Source organism: Hippocampus bargibanti, linkage group LG08, assembly GCF_051943395.1.
Source record: "Hippocampus bargibanti isolate YZ-2025 linkage group LG08, ASM5194339v1, whole genome shotgun sequence".
Lineage (NCBI taxonomy): Eukaryota > Metazoa > Chordata > Actinopteri > Syngnathiformes > Syngnathidae > Hippocampus > Hippocampus bargibanti.
In genome coordinates this window covers 7,348,737-7,364,443 of record NC_142741.1, presented here as the reverse complement: position 1 = coordinate 7,364,443, position 15,707 = coordinate 7,348,737, and the positions used below count along the sequence as shown (strand labels likewise).

Genomic DNA, 15,707 nt, shown 5'->3' with positions numbered 1-15,707 from the left:
GTTGTTTGATCACGTCGGCCAACCATTTCATTTATGACGAATCAACCTGGCGTTCTCGAAAAATAAAATAATCACAATTCCCCAGTGGTACATTGCAGGTTTGCAGTTGTCAAAATCGAAGTATTAACATTTTTTGAACTCACTTTGGGGAATAAAGCTTTGTTATCCAGTATGAGCCATTTGCAATGTGTTCGCTATCGGGTGAGTAAAATGCAGTGATGTCTCGCTACTTCGCGGTTCATTTATCGCTGTTTCAGGCATCGCATTTTTTTTTTCAGCGAAAAAACGTTCACAAAGAAAAAATGCTGAATTATAGCTGTAGCTAGATTGGTTCACCAGTGCTGTCACCCAATGACAGCACGGTATCTCATGGTTTCCAGCCATGTGAATTGGCTGTGGATCTTCTCGAGGGTTATTATATAACTGTACTTCGCTGATTTACATCTATGGATCTTCTTGGTCTGGTCCAACACCTTCCTCCATTTTATCACGAGGGTTATTATATAACTGTACTTCGCTGATTTACATCTATGGATCTTCTTAGTCTGGTCCAACACCTTCCTCCATTTTATCACACGGGTTATTATATAACTGTACTTCACTGATTTTCATCTATCACATCCTGGTTTGCTTCAGTGAAAATGTTAATACATGTTTGATCACTCATATGACACAATATAGTTTTCATCATTACTTTATTTTAAAGTCCATCCCAACCTTACGCACATCATATTAGCAGTAGATATGAGCAGAAGCTGCATACAGAATAGTAAATCATAATGAAGGATAGAATAGATTTGTGAGGGGGACGGAAAGGGTTCTATTTCTGGTTGGGCATCAGATCATCAATGGCCTCCTCCTTCTCCAAATTCTTCTCCATGTCCACCAGCAGCTTGACACCGTCCACAACCATCTGCACAAGCTCCACCTCGGAGAATCCCAATCTATCTGCATTGGAGATGTCGAACACTCCATCCACAGCATCGGTGTCCACGCCACCTGATTGAGAAAACCGGGTCAAGTATTCATGGAAACGCAAGATTTGGACCAAAAGTAGGTTTGGCAGTACCAGTTCCGCGTTTTTGTAGACGCAGCCTCTTGAGAATCTCCTCAAAATCTGCATGCTTGGCTAAATTTGGCAGCTTTACGTGTACGCCGGCACGGAGGCCGGTGCCCAAGTTGGAGGGGCAGGTCAAGATGTAGCCCAGATGCTCGTTCCACATGAAGACTCGACCTTTCTCCTGGAATCTGGCTTCGATCTACGGGTGGCGGGAAAATTCCAATTTCGATCTACAGGTTAGGAAACGCTTTCAACACACCTCCGCCAGTCCAGTGCAGAAGCGGGTGAAGACTTCTTTGATGTTGCCTCCTTTCTGCATGGAGATGACACGCAGATGGTCCTCCTCATTCACCCACACCAGGAAAGTCTTGCTCTCGTTGTGCCTTTGGAACGCAGGTGGGGAAAATGACCCCAAAGTAGAGACAAAAATACATTAAAACATGTCTATAGCTATAAATGAACTTACAAATAGTAGAATCAACCTTGTGCAAGCATTTATAGGTTAAATTTAAAAACAAGAACTATTTTAGGAACTGGCTAAAAAAAAACTGCCATTTTTTGTCAGTGTCAGACAAAGTTTAGGGACACCTAAATTGGTTTGGTATTATTAATTTGCGTATTTATTGTATGCCTTTTCAAACATAGAGAGTGGCTGCCTTTCCAGCAGCTCATGTATTTTGTTTTTCTACTTTCATTCCTTTCATCACTTTGACGCTGTGAAATGTAAATGCACTGTGAGACTAATAAAGGCAAATCCAATCCAATCCAATCCAATCCAATCCAATCCAATATCCTTGACCGGGGTAGATTTATGTGGGACAGGAGATGTAAGACAATCTATGTGACCTTGAGTTTTGAAAGGCGCTTATAAATGAAAAGTATTATTAATATCTTCGTCAATGGATGCTACAGCTGCGTGTTTGCTTTCAACATTTAGCTTGTAGTAGACGTGCACATTCCACCATGTGCCTGATCCACTGTTGAAAAGGACACTTTGATCCTCTCTTTCATCTAGAACTGCTTCATGTCAGAGGGTACAGCAATTGAAGAATGAAGGACTGTATTTGTGTTGTCATATTATTTGTTATTTATGTTTTTGTTCTTTTATGTATGTAGACATTAGTAAGAAATATTGTGCAGTCAATTCTCTATGTATGTGAATTTGGGTTGAATCTACCTAGCTATCACTCATGCGTGGGAAGAGCTCGTGTTGGCGGACAGCGGCCATCGTGTTCGCCTACTTTTGCTCACTTGAACGTCGCACTTATGTCATTAGGGTTCCTCTGTTACATCATGCATTATGACAGTCAAGCTAGCTGTTGGGGTAATTCGCTATACGAACATCTTTAAACATCTTTTTGCATAATTTCAATTTGGTTTGGACTTACTGATACGTCATCCTGACTTTCTTTACATGATGTCACGTCCCATTACATCACATCCTATTGCGTCGTACCCTCTCATATAAATGGTCTCCCAGTCCATCTCTAGCTGTCTCTCACTTCCTGCGTCCTCCTCGGCCGACCTCCCAAAATGACTCCGCTGTCAAGATTAAACTAACTTTCTGTCCAACACCTGGCTTCCTGCTGAATTTACCCATCCTCTGTCATCACCACCCGTGAGCCAGGGATGAACAATCAAGATAAACCCATCACTAGCTATCTAGCTAGCTATTAGCGGTCTAGCTGGCTAGCTATCTAGCTCGCTATCAACTGTGTTAGCTATCTATTTGAGTTACTTCCGGGTCCAGTGAACGCTGGCGCGTGATGCTGCCACTGCTCACCCAAAGAAAAATTTAGCCTGTGATTGTAAAGTGACAGTGAGTTTTGAAAGGCACTAATAAATGAAATGTATTATTATTATTGGTTATATATTAGCTGGCTTTCTATTTGAGTTATTACGGGTTGAGTGAACGCTGGCCCATGTGGCCGCCACTGCTCACCCACAGAAAAACAACCAGACTGTAAAGCGACCTTTTATAAATGAAATGTAGTATTATTACTAGAACTTGTAAATGAATATAATTTTTAGCTCTAAAAATGTTTAGCTTGCCTCATCTTAGAAATGTTTTTATTGTTGTTTGTTGTTTTTATATGCTTGTTTTTAATTGTAAAGTGCCCTTGGGTGTTTTTAAAGGCGCTTTAAATTAAATGTAATATTATTATTATTATTATTATTATTGTTATTATTATTATTATTATTAGTAGTAGTAGTAGTAGTAGTAGTAGTAGTAGTAGTAGTAGTAGTAGTAGTAGTAGTAGTAGTAATTCTTTATCCTTCAAATTAGGTGCTTCCCTCACCAGATGCCTCTGCCGTCGGGCCAATCGCGGGCCATCTTCGAGGCCAGCAGCAGAGGGGAGACGGGTTTGTCAAACAGGAAGTGGTCATCGATGAGCTGCTGCTGTTCCTCATCCGACATGTTCTTCAAAGCGTAGTACTTGCCAGTAAAGTCTCCGGTCAGAGAACCCAGAGCTAGGATCCATCGATAGAAATATTGTGGGTAAATTAAAAATGTCGACTTAGAAATATTGTGGGTAAATTCAAAATGTCGACTTAGAAATATTGTGGGTAAATTCAAAATGTCAACTTAGAGCAAGGGGGGAGGGTCACCCGCACTATTTCATTATTACCTTCGATGGAGAGCTTCTCCAAAGCGCGCCTTTCTCCTCTGGAGCAGTGTGGCGGGAGGCAAAAGCCGCGGATGCTGCGGCCTGTTCGGACACGGGAGCTAAGAACGTAGTTGGAGTCCAGGTCGTCGCCACCCTATGTGAAAGGGGAAAATAGGAATGAAAAAAAAAAAAAAAAAAAAAAAAAAAAAAAAAAAACACCCGAAACAAAAAATGTAAAATCACAAAGCACTGACCACCAGATTCCCTGGATTGAGGTCAGTCTTGTGCGTGTCTGTGGGCTTGTAACCGCCGTGTCTATCCTCAATCACCAGGTCAAAAAGCTCTTTGTAAGTGTCGTAGGACTCCTCATCACCCGCCACGCAGCCCACGGTCATGATGTAGGGGTGCCCTGCCAACGTTAACACCGTCTCGTGACGAGAAAAAAAAACACGTAGCAACGCGGGTCCGAGTAAGGCGCGCCGTTACCCTACCGGGATTGTCCACGCCGGTTTGAATGACGCCATCGATGGTGAAGCCGCTGCGGGTGGACCTCTCTTTCATTGTGGCGTACATGTCCTGAGTCAGGAATTTAGCCATGTGGTTCTTATGCTGACTGAGATCCGGGAACTCGTCTGTGGCCGTCAGCCCCCTATGCTTGCGGTTGGCCATCCCTTCACAGCTAAAACGAGATCACCATTAGCACATTAGTGTCCGAGACCAGAGGAGTTTATCCGTTTTTTGGCTAACCTTCCTGCGCAAGAACACTTCTTCTCATGAAATTTCGAGTCCCACAAAAAATTCACCTTTGCTAAATACGGAAATACTCTTTTTATAGTACGAGGGAAACCCAACGTGGCCATACCACAACACAAAACACAAAAAATGGAATAGGTGCTTTTGAGTCAATTTTCGTGTTGAATCACAACAAAACCACAAAATATCTGTTCAAGGACTTAGCAGTCAATCTCAAAACCTGCATTTACCATTTACTCAACAAATCCACCATTGAATTATCAATAAATAAACTCAGTAACACACTAAAACAGGCCACCTTTGAACCAAATCCGAAAAACTAAAACAAATAACCACACAAATGTACCAATGGAACTGTTAGCATTAAATAGAACATTAGCGGATGTGACAGGTTTGCTACGGACAACAAATTAAGACAGAAAATGTCCCCTGGATGGACAAAATCAAAAGACAATGTGGGGGCTGCCCAATTGTCAAAATTACAGTAAGATGGAGCTAATGATGAAAAAAAAACAATTTTGGTGAGCTTTCCAACCGTGCATTAATTTGGGCTTCAAGGCCTTAATATATTATGCATCATGACATTTTGGAAACAAAGTGATGAAGTCACAAAGCAATTGTTTAAAATGTTTATATGATGTCACAAACTTTTCACCACATAATAGAAAATGTCTCAGTCAACTTCAAAATAATGATCAACTTTCATACTACATATTTGTTATCCAGTCAAGAACGTAGTTGAACAATGTAAAGGCAAAAACTCAACAGGAAACCTTTTTTTTACATGTAGGGAATGTGTATGTGACCAATAACCACATGTCATGTGATACATATTTTTGACCATTTTTGTAATTTATTTTCGTCAGTCATGTCATTGTTTATGCTACTAATGCAGCCTGTACTCCCTGAGTGAGACAACTTTGTGTGTACTACATACTTAGCCAATAAAGATAATTCTGATTGCGATGTTGTTTCCATGACGTTGAACAACGTAGAGGTATCTGTATGGTTTATTTACTTTATTTACACAAAGTGTTATGACAATCGTGAAATAAGTAACATTGTAAGTAACCATGTGAAATCCGAAATTTGATAACTAAATTTGGGAGGGTGGTGTTTTCATGAATTTGAACAACTTAGAGGTACCTGAATGCTTTATTTACATCAAGCGTTATGACAATTATGAAATAAGTACCACGTCCTTTCCACTTGAAATGGGAAATTTGATACCTAAATTCACGTCGTGTACTTACCTGATTCGGCAACACTCGGTAAAACGGATTAAACGATGAAGATGCTCGCGCATACAACTTTTTGCCTGGAGAGAAACACTATCTTTTATATTATTCGGCCCAACTCAACGCCGTTGGGCGTTCTTTGAATCACAGGGGCGCGTGTCGTGCCACCGACGTGACAAAAGCTATAAAGGGTGACGTGGGCGTCTCGTTGAGTTCTGAACGATGCTTTTCGCCAAACGCGGTGATGTGACGTTCTGATTTTTTCCCGATATTTATTTTAATTCTCAGGACTGCGTGACGTCACGCTTGTAACGCAAGCAAGCGCATAATTCGACCCCGGTTAGCAAGCTTTTATTGACAATGCTTATATCACGGTTTGTATGTATCGAATTTGATCAATTCGATACATGCTTTTCGTTGTTGTACACCAATAATGTGAGGATTAGTTTCTACTTTTTATTGGGAAAATAAGATATACATGCATATCTTTTGTGTTGTGTTATTTTACTGTATTTATTTTGACTTTAAAATGGCGCCCCGAAAATGGCTGCCTACACAGCAGCTGCTATGCTTTGTTTTTCTACTTATTCCTTTTCCGTTCCTCTTTCTTTCTTAATTTTTCTGCGGTGAATTGGGAATTTATCTGAGAAGAATAAAGGTTCTCATATCATCATACACCGAGGTTCAATATTCTAAAGACAACATAATGTCGTCCTCTAGCGGCAGAGGACGATGACACGGTTCGTTCACAATATCGTGCTGGAACTTATTTCTCCTTTCTGAGTCTGACTAAATAAACCGGGGGGCTCGATAAAGTGTACTCGATCTTCAAATTAATTGATATAGGTGGTACACTTACCTTTTGAATGACATGACATTCTAATTTACTGAGATAAACATCAACAAATGTCCTTATATGCTTATAAAGAACAGCATATGTCTACACTACCAAAGACCACAATTATGAATGTATGAATTCATTTATTTCCCAAAATAACAGTGTCCTAAAAGTGACAACCTTTTGAGTAAGGCAGCAACACAGGCCATTTCACCTTTTTTTGTTCTCAGATGTCATCTGGGCTGCTTTTGCTAGCCAGCAGGTAGAAATACTTGACACTCAACTCCACTTCTGTCTCTGCAGAGGTCACCTTCATGATGGACATCAACCTCCAGAAAGGAAGTAAGAAAAAAGACACATTGTGCCTCAGACGTCATGCTTTGGCAACATCTTGTTTTATGATCAGTATTTTAAACTTCAAGATGTAGTTTTGAAATTGGACTTTTTCATGGCTTGTGTACAAGCAGTTGGGTGTAACTGCGCCACGAGTGGAAGTCAGAATACCTTTGGCAGATGTCCTGTGAGAGCTTGTCTGCCTTCTGGGGGTCTTCCCTGAGCAGAGCCTGATAGTTGGAGAATGATTCCATAAAGCCCATGTAGCTGCACAGAGGCATGGACTTCCTCACCCATGTCTCCTCATTCCTGCAGGAGGAGGAACGATGAAACAGGTCAGCGCCATCTCTTCATTCATTTAATTACGTGCACTCACCACTCTTTATCAGCATACGGGATGGAATTGTAGGCTTCCCGGTACAAATCAATAGATTGCGGACCGAGGTGAGTACTACGATAAGGATGCAAAGCGGCATAGAACTGAAAATGACCAAAATAAAAGCACAATTAGAAATCTCAGATATGTTATATGCATTCCTCCTTTACAAACTGAGCACCTCTTTGCACACTTGGTTGAGTGACTGTTGACAGCAACCCGGGTAGGCCAGTTCCATATTGGGGGTGTAGTTGAGCAGAGCCAAGCAGCCGTGAGGCTTCAGGACCCTGTGGGCTTCCTGCAGAAAGCGTGCTCTGTCAAACCAGTGGAAGGCGGACATGGCTGTTATCAGGTCCACTGAGCTGTCGGCAAACGGCAGCTCCTCGGCCACGCACTGTCTGAAAGTGCAATTGTGTACGCACGCACACACTCACTCACACACACACACACACACACATGCACACGCAAACACACACACACACACACACACACGCAAACACACACACACACACACACACACACACAAAATAAATAAAAAAATAAATCCCTTTTAGCACACCGGCTTCACAGTGCAGAGGTCGCCGGTTCACGTCCCCGTCCGGCCTCCCTGTGTGGAGTTTGCATGTTCTCCCTGGGCCCGCGTAGGTTTTCTCCGGGTCCTCCGGTTTCCTCCCACACTCCAAAAACATGCATGGCAGGCAGATTGACCACTCCAAATTGTCCCGAGGTGTGAGTGTGAGAGTGACTGTTGTACGTCTTTGTGTGCCCTGCGATTGGCTGGCAACCAATTCAGGGTGTCCCCCGCCTCGTGCCCGAAGACAGTTGAGATAGGCTCCAGCACCCCCCGCGACCCTAATGAGGAATAAGTGGTACAGAAAATGGATGGATGGATGGAAATCACTTAATATCTAGGCTACAGGAAGACATCCATTCTTGTGCAGTATTTTCTGAAGCACCTCATTAGGATTGTGGGGAGGTGTGGGAGTGTGGGAGTCACAAACTGGTTCTTGTCTTGGTAATTTGAGTACTAGGAATACTTTGTTTGCTTATCCGATAATTTGAAAAAAAAATAGCCTTGTTTGGTTACCTAATAATTATGCTTATCAAGGAAAAAAACTTTCTTCTTCTTCTTCTTATTATTATTATTATTATTATTATTATTATTATTATTATTCATTGACTTTCCTCATTCTGAGTGATGAACCTTGTGGTATCAGTTCTTATCTTGTGACTGGAAAGTGTCCTTAAGAGTTTTGAAAGGGACTTATAAATGAAATGTATTATTATTATTATTATTATTATTATTATTATTATTATTATTATTATTATTATTATTATTATTATTATTATTAGTATTATTATTAGTATTATTATTGTTGTCTAAAATAATAATATTATATTTATTATTACTATAATTATAATAATCAATTATTTATAAGCGCCTTTCAAAACTCTCAAGGTCACTTTACAGCAGGGGTCTCAAACTCAATGTACCCGGGGGCCGCTGGAGGCAGAGTCTGGATGAGGCTGGGCCGCATCAGGATTTACACAAGAAAAGCACAGATAAAACATTCAAATGTTCTCAAAATCTGTGGCGCATGTGCACTTTCAATCTGTGATGTTATTAAACATCAGATTATTAAAAAGCCGTATACATGGCAGAAAGATCCGGATAGCTAACGCAGTTTTTTGCTATAATCATATCGGATAACGACAGTTATCCGAATTTCTCAAGTGCCGCGGGTAAACACACTTACTGTTAAGTTTCAGTTTCACTCGCGACGTGCCTATAATAAGTCAGAACAAACACACAGTAGCTCTCTGAGCGCGATCGGCCAGGATGGACATGGCAACTGACACGGCACAGGCTGGATCAGAAATCACAGCGTCTTCTTCATTTCTGAGCTGAGAGCAGGGGAGGACTATAGGAGCTGAGTGGAGTCGGCGGCTTCACGGCTTCTCCGCCCAGCAGACTGGAGGAATGAATGAATGCGTGAGCGAAGCACTGGACAGCCTGACCGATGTGCCACCCTTCAGAGCCTTTTACCCCACCGTGGTTTGCTCAGCTCCACACACCAGTTTCATTCATATCAATCATGTTGGCCGCACTAACATTAATCTTTCATATCAAGGCGGGTCGCAAAATATTATTTCGGGGGCCGCGGTTGGCCCGCAGGCCGCAAGTTTGAGACCCCTGCTTTACAGTCACAGCATAAGTTTTTTTTTCTGTGGGTGAGCAGCGGCAGCCACACGTTCACTCAACCCGGAAGTGCACTCATTGCGCTGGTTGCAATAATTAAATGGAGGAACGGGCAGAGCCTTTGCACAAGGAACAATAGTAATTGTTTAAAGCAGATTCTTTACTGACAGACAGTGTAGGTGTTCAAATACCTGACATGTTTTGACACCGAAACATGTCAGGTATTTGAACACCTACACTGTAAGTAAAGAATCTGCTTTAAATTAGATATCAAGTAGACAGGATGAACTTGAATTGTTGATGAGTAAAGTGAAGTAATCGAAATACTGTTTTCACGCTACATGTATTGGTTAACATTGTGACTGTCACGGCACTCGAGGCTTGAGGGCAGGGCTCGAGTGACGAAAGGAAAGCGGGGAGGTTGGATCCAAAATACACGGCGAGACAGATACTCATGAACAAAAAGTCTTTACTGAGGCACGCATGCAAAAATAACAGCAGGGAGAGGTAAGTGAGAGATCGGTGACGGCAGACCTGACGGCATGGAAATAGTAATGGTGGCTTTCAGAATACTCCGACAGAGACGGTATTGCGCGATCGGTAAATATAGTCAGAAGGCACAATCAAGGGAATGACAAACAGCTGTGGGAACCCAGGTGCGTGATGATGGGAGGGGCCGTCTCCATGGAGCAGCGGAGGAGGTGACAGGAGGGGCGGGGCGCGCCCCGGGCGGCGACGAGATGTGACAGTGACAGGTGGCAACAGTGGCCGATTGACCCACCATGAATGACTTTTATACACAACGTAAAGGAGTTTTTGAATAGCTGATTTACATCCAAAAACAAAATATTAAAGGACAACCGACGCCTCTGGACAAGTTGTATCCATAATTTGTAAAATCGCTTCAAATGACTTCGACTGAGTGTATTTTACAAAGATTCCACCACATATAGCTATATTTTACGTTTTAAGACTTGCAATGAATATTCCGGAAGTCTCGTTTTTGAGTTGGTGACGAGTCCTCACGTCACGTCACTGAAGGAACGCCCCTGACCGAGAAAGGACACACGGTAGCAGTCCTTTAATCACGTCAATTTTGCGGTACTTTGTTTGGCCTGAAAACTTCGTGTTGATGGCGAAATTAGAAGGAAAACATAAATAACGCGATGGTGAATCCTTGTGTGTTGCACTGAAAACTTTATTCGCTGACAAAAATTGCCAGGAGAAAAAATATCAGCCCATTTCCACGTATCTTTGTCACCATCTTCTGCCTTTTTTGGGTGCAACATTTCTCTCCAGATACCTCAAAATAACACGGAAAAAAATCTTTAATCGATTGCAAACATGTATGCTTTCCTCTTCAGAACTATTTTAATCAGAATCAGAATCAGAATCATCTTTATTGCCAAGTATGTAGGACACACAAGGAATTTGTTTCCGGTAGAACACGCTGCACTAGTATCGTCGTCAAAAAAACTGCTAAGTGGCACTATACAGTTCCATTTTGGCTACTGTTGAAGAGTTCAAAGAGTTAATGGCTTGGGGGAAGAAGCTGTTTAAATGTCTGCTGGATTTGGTGCGCATGGATCGGTAGCGCCTGCCTGAGGGGAGTAGCTGGAAAAGGTGTTGGGCAGGGTGCGGAGGGTCCAGTAGGATTTTCCGCGCCCTTGTTCGGATTCTTGCAGTGTGCAAGTCCTCGAGAGTGGGTAGGGCGGTGCCAATGATTTTTTTCTGCCGTCCTAACTGACCGTTGAAGTCGGATTTTGTCCATTTTTGTGGCGGCCCCGAACCAAACGGTGATGGAAGAACACAGGATGGATTCGATGACAGCCGTGTAGAAATGTTGCAGCACCTCCTGTGGCAGGCCATGCTTCTTTAGCAGCCTCAGGAAGTACATTCTCTGTTGGGCCTTTTTCAGAATAGAGTTGGTGTTGACCTCCCACTTCATGTCCTGGGAGACTGTGATTCCCAGAAACTTGAAGGTCTCAACGGTTGACACAAGGCAGTTGGATAGTGTGAGGGGTAGCTGTGGTGATGGATGTTTCCTGAAGTCCACGATCATCTCAACTGTCTTGAGCGTGTTCAGCTCCAGGTTGTGACGGCTGCACCAGAGCTCCAGCTGCTCCACTTGTTGTCGGTACGCAGACTCGTCGCCGTCTTTGATGAGACCGATGACCGTGGTGTCGTCTGCGAACTTTATGAATTTGACAGCTGGGTGCGTTGAGGTGCAGTCGTTTGTGTAGAGAGAGAAGAGCAATGGAGAGAGGACGCATCCCTGCGGGGCTCCAGTGCTCGTGGTTCGTGTTGTGGATGATATATTTCCCAGTCTGACCTGTTGTGTCCGTCCTGTCAGGAAGCTGAGGGTCCACTGGCAGATCGTGGGGGACACACCAAGCTGGAGAAGTTTGGGGATGAGGAGTTCTGGGATGATGGTATTGAACGCAGAGCTGTAGTCCACAAACAGGATCCTTGCGTAGGTTCCTGTGTTGTCAAGGTGGTCGAGGATGTGGTGCAGTCCGATGTTGACTGCATCCTCCACAGACCTGTTTGCCCGGTAGGCAAACTGAAGGGGATCTAGCAGAGGTCCGGTGATGTTCTTTAGGTGGTTCAGCACGAGGCGTTCAAAGGACTTCATGACCACAGACGTCAGAGCGACAGGTCTATAGTCGTTCAATCCCGAGGGTGCTGGATTCTTTGGAACTGGGACGATAGTAGACTGTTTGAAGCAGGATGGGAATCATCTTCATAACTGGATGAGTAACAAGAAAGCATCTTCTCCGAATCTGAAGCCATTGTTTTGATTCTCAAGCAAGGCAAGACATCTTGGCGTGACACCATGAACAAGGGGCGGGACCTTCTGAAACTGGCCACTTCCAGTTTCAATTTGAAGGAGTTTTTAGACACTTAAAGTCAGTTTTATTGGTGTTTAGCATTTGACTTAAAATATCAGCCTACGTGTTTTTGGTATTTTAGATGCTATAAAACGTTTTTCTGTTGTCAGTTAGGAAACAAAAAAGTGGTGTCGGTTGTCCTTTAAGCCTCTACCACCCATTTTAAATGAAGCGAGCACAGCACGGCGTGAAAATAACCGCGACTTGCAGTAGAAACATCCACCCCATAAGTGTTATTCATTGACTTTCCTCATTCTTAAATGCTGAACGTTGAACGTTGTGGTATCAGTTTGGCTTAAAAACCCCAAATAAGTCATGTAAAATCCCAAGTGGAAAATTACACAAGTGACCCTCTTTTTGCTTTCTGTGAGAATTTTATTTCATGAAACCCAGATTGTGGATGGTAAAATCATCCACTTCCGTCCCACTTCTCCGGTCGTGTCTCCCTAGCCACCAAATTAAAATATTCTACACGGTTAATAAAGGAATCAGAATCACTAACTGTTCATCCAAATGATCTGGAGTCCTTGGAAAGTAGCTATATCGCCTACCTACCGATAGGTGACGTTGGGCTCCCGAGCGTGCTGCAAGGCCACCTCCAGCTGGGCAGGGCTGACGTCCATTCCCACCACGGTCGCGAAATGTTTGGCCAGCAGCACCGTGCCTTGCCCCGAGCCACATCCCACGTCCACGGCCAACAATGGGGGCTCACCTTTCTGCCAAAATGTCCATTTGTTTACCTCTTCCAGACACACCCAACTAAATTCCGAAAACTCCGTTTGAAGTGCAGTACACTACACTACAAACTTAAAAGGTGGATTTGTCATCATGAACCGAATGGCCATTTGACAGCAAATTCGGAGGCGGACCACCCCCCCTACCTGTTTTTTCACAAATTCCACCACACGCTGAATCAATTGATCCGATGGCGAAATCCTATATTTCCAATAAGAAGCGGCATGATCTTTGCCTTCAAACAGGCGGTGAGCCATAACGTGAGCGTCTTCAAACTATTTCTCCATTGGCGTTGTGAGGCTTAGTCAGATCACATCCACGCGAAAAAGGAAGAACAGTGGCTCGATTGTAAAAATGGGAGGCCCTATTCGGTAATCACTTGACACATTCCATTCTTTACAATGAGACACTTTAAAGAGAAAGCGCCGTTCTTTTTCATCGAAGAACGACCCACCCAACACAAACTCATACGCTCACACCGTCTAAATCAGATTTTTTTTTAAATATACCTAATATTTCGTACTCGTTCACATTCTAATATCAAACGCTCCAACGGTACTCAACCCAGAAGGAACTCAAATAGATAGAAAGCTAGCTGGCTAATAGCCAATAGATATCTAATAGATAGACAGCTAGCTAGATAGCCGTATAACTAATAGCCAGCTATATAGCTAGCGAGCCAGCCAGATGGCTAATCAATAGCTAATAGATAGACAGCTAGATACTGCAGACTCTTACATTTACAATTTCTATACAAAGAGGCCTGGGATGGATTTGAGAAAGAAATTTGGATTGTACAATTTTATATTGTGTAGAAAAAAACGTCAAATGGTTGTCACATATTGGCAAAAAAAAACCACAAATAATCTTGAGTGTGAACACAGACTAAAAATAAAGGTAGCAAGTGATTGAAAAATGCTTTTACAGTAAAGTCTCGTTATATCGATATTCTCGGGAGTCGGAAAAAATATCTATATAACCAGACTATCGATGTATCCGATCCTGCGGCGTGTAAATTTTCTCCTTGCGTTCATAGAAATAGTATCGTAATAAGCAGTACTATCGATGTAACCGATATCGATATAACGAGACTTTACTGTATATTACAAAATCTTGGCAACCGTAGTGTATCGACTTTATCTACCCATTGTGTGTTAATACTGTATCTAAAAGTGTGTTAACAGGGTTGATCATGATCAGGGTTTGTTGATGAGTCGCCTCAGCAACTTGTCAGAGTGATAAACATGTTTGTTACTGTAGAGCGGGCCCCTTATGAGAGCGCTTTGCTACTAATTGTTCTCAAGGGACAGCAATTGGGACACATAATGACCTGTTGACCATCCCATTTGCAAAACGCAGAGGAATTCAAACAATATGCCCCCCCCCCCCCCCCCCCCCCCGCCGCCGCCCGATCAAAATAAAGAAAATGATTCCTATTTTGCCAATAGTTGCATTAATTCCATTCAAGCATTGGTACATTCTTCAATCACGCAATGTAAATGTCCATTACAATGGAAATCAAATTGAACTGGCTTCAAAAACGGGGGAATCGTATATGAGACATCAGTAATTTCGATTTTGACTTTTTTTTTTCATTTCTCTTGATCAAAATCAATTCAATGATGCATTTCCAAGGCACATTTGGCGGTGGGAAAAAAATCTGACATTTTTAACTCATACGAATTTATTCGGGAGATGAAAATATGACATAGAGCGCCATTCCCAAATTTGTTTGGGTTTTGTTTTTTTTCTTGCGGGGGATGCCGATAAAGTGCTGGTCAGACCTCTGACAATGTTTTTCCCTTGCACAGGGCCACATCGTAGTTATGGTTTCCTCTCTACATCCAAAAATATGAAATTTTGGTTAAGATTTTAGCAAACATCATGTAATTTCACAAGTTTGATTTGCTGTTGCGGGGCGCAAAAAATGACGTGGCGGGCCAGATTTGGCTCCCAGGCCTTGTCTTTGACACGTATGGTCTAAGGTTTCTAACAATGTATTGAATGTTTATGGAATCCTAAAACTCAATATTCTGTGGGTCCTGGAATTCAAGTGACAATGACAATAACCACTGGGATGGACACAATTTGCATGTCTGGCAGTTGATGTCATTTCATTGCAAAATCGGACAACTCCATTTTCAACAAAAGGCAACGTTTTACTAGACAAAATTTTAAAATCTAAAAACTCTCAAATTACAAGTAAGTAGCAACTACTGTGCTTTGTGAAGCCCTTGACTAACCCTTAAAGCAGGGGTCCCCAACCCCCGGGCCGGTACCGGTCCGTGGGTCATTTGGTACCGGTCCGCGCAGAAAGAATAAATAATTTACATAAAATGACAAATGAAAAATTACCCGATTACATCTGACTATGACTTACTCTTGACGCATGTCAAAACGCTTGTCTAGGTGACGTGATAGATACCGCTAAAATTAGCCCACCGTAAGCGAGCAAAATGAGTAAAAAACAAACGTCTTTGGAAAATGTCTTTATCTGCCGGCCCGTGAAAATATTGTCTGACATTAAAGCGGTCCGTGGCGCAAAAAACGGTTGGGGACCACTGCCTTAAAGGACAACCGACATCACTTTTTTGTTTCCTAACTGACATCAGAAAAACGTTTTATAGCATCTAAAATACCCAAAACACGCAGTATGATATTTTTAGTCAAATGC

At 42.5% G+C, this 15,707-nt stretch overlaps 2 protein-coding genes across 3 annotated transcripts; both read right to left on the bottom strand.

Annotated features, from left to right (window-relative positions):
* Nucleotides 1-690: 690 nt before the first annotated feature.
* Nucleotides 691-6,096, bottom strand: LOC148894489 (creatine kinase, testis isozyme-like). Its single transcript, XM_089002300.1, has 8 exons — nucleotides 5,676-6,096; nucleotides 4,161-4,348; nucleotides 3,924-4,078; nucleotides 3,691-3,823; nucleotides 3,361-3,532; nucleotides 1,320-1,443; nucleotides 1,070-1,259; nucleotides 691-999 (listed from the first exon to the last, which is right to left on the bottom strand). Exons 1-8 carry the CDS (start codon nucleotides 5,726-5,728, stop codon nucleotides 821-823), a joined length of 1,194 nt encoding a protein of 397 aa, XP_088858426.1. The 5' UTR covers nucleotides 5,729-6,096; the 3' UTR covers nucleotides 691-820.
* On the bottom strand, nucleotides 4,214-13,370 carry LOC148894488 (putative methyltransferase DDB_G0268948). 2 transcript variants are annotated; one of them, XM_089002302.1, is made up of 7 exons: nucleotides 13,180-13,370; nucleotides 12,854-13,014; nucleotides 7,389-7,605; nucleotides 7,208-7,311; nucleotides 7,003-7,140; nucleotides 6,713-6,827; nucleotides 4,214-4,348 (listed from the first exon to the last, which is right to left on the bottom strand). In XM_089002302.1, the coding sequence occupies exons 1-6, from the start codon at nucleotides 13,288-13,290 to the stop codon at nucleotides 6,725-6,727; spliced, it is 834 nt and encodes a 277-aa protein (XP_088858428.1). In that variant the 5' UTR covers nucleotides 13,291-13,370; the 3' UTR covers nucleotides 4,214-4,348; nucleotides 6,713-6,724. The 2 variants fall into 2 exon arrangements, with proteins under 2 accessions (XP_088858428.1, XP_088858429.1); XM_089002303.1 differs by lacking the exon at nucleotides 4,214-4,348 and having other exon boundaries at nucleotides 6,622-6,827.
* Between the last annotated feature and the right edge of the window lie 2,337 nt (nucleotides 13,371-15,707).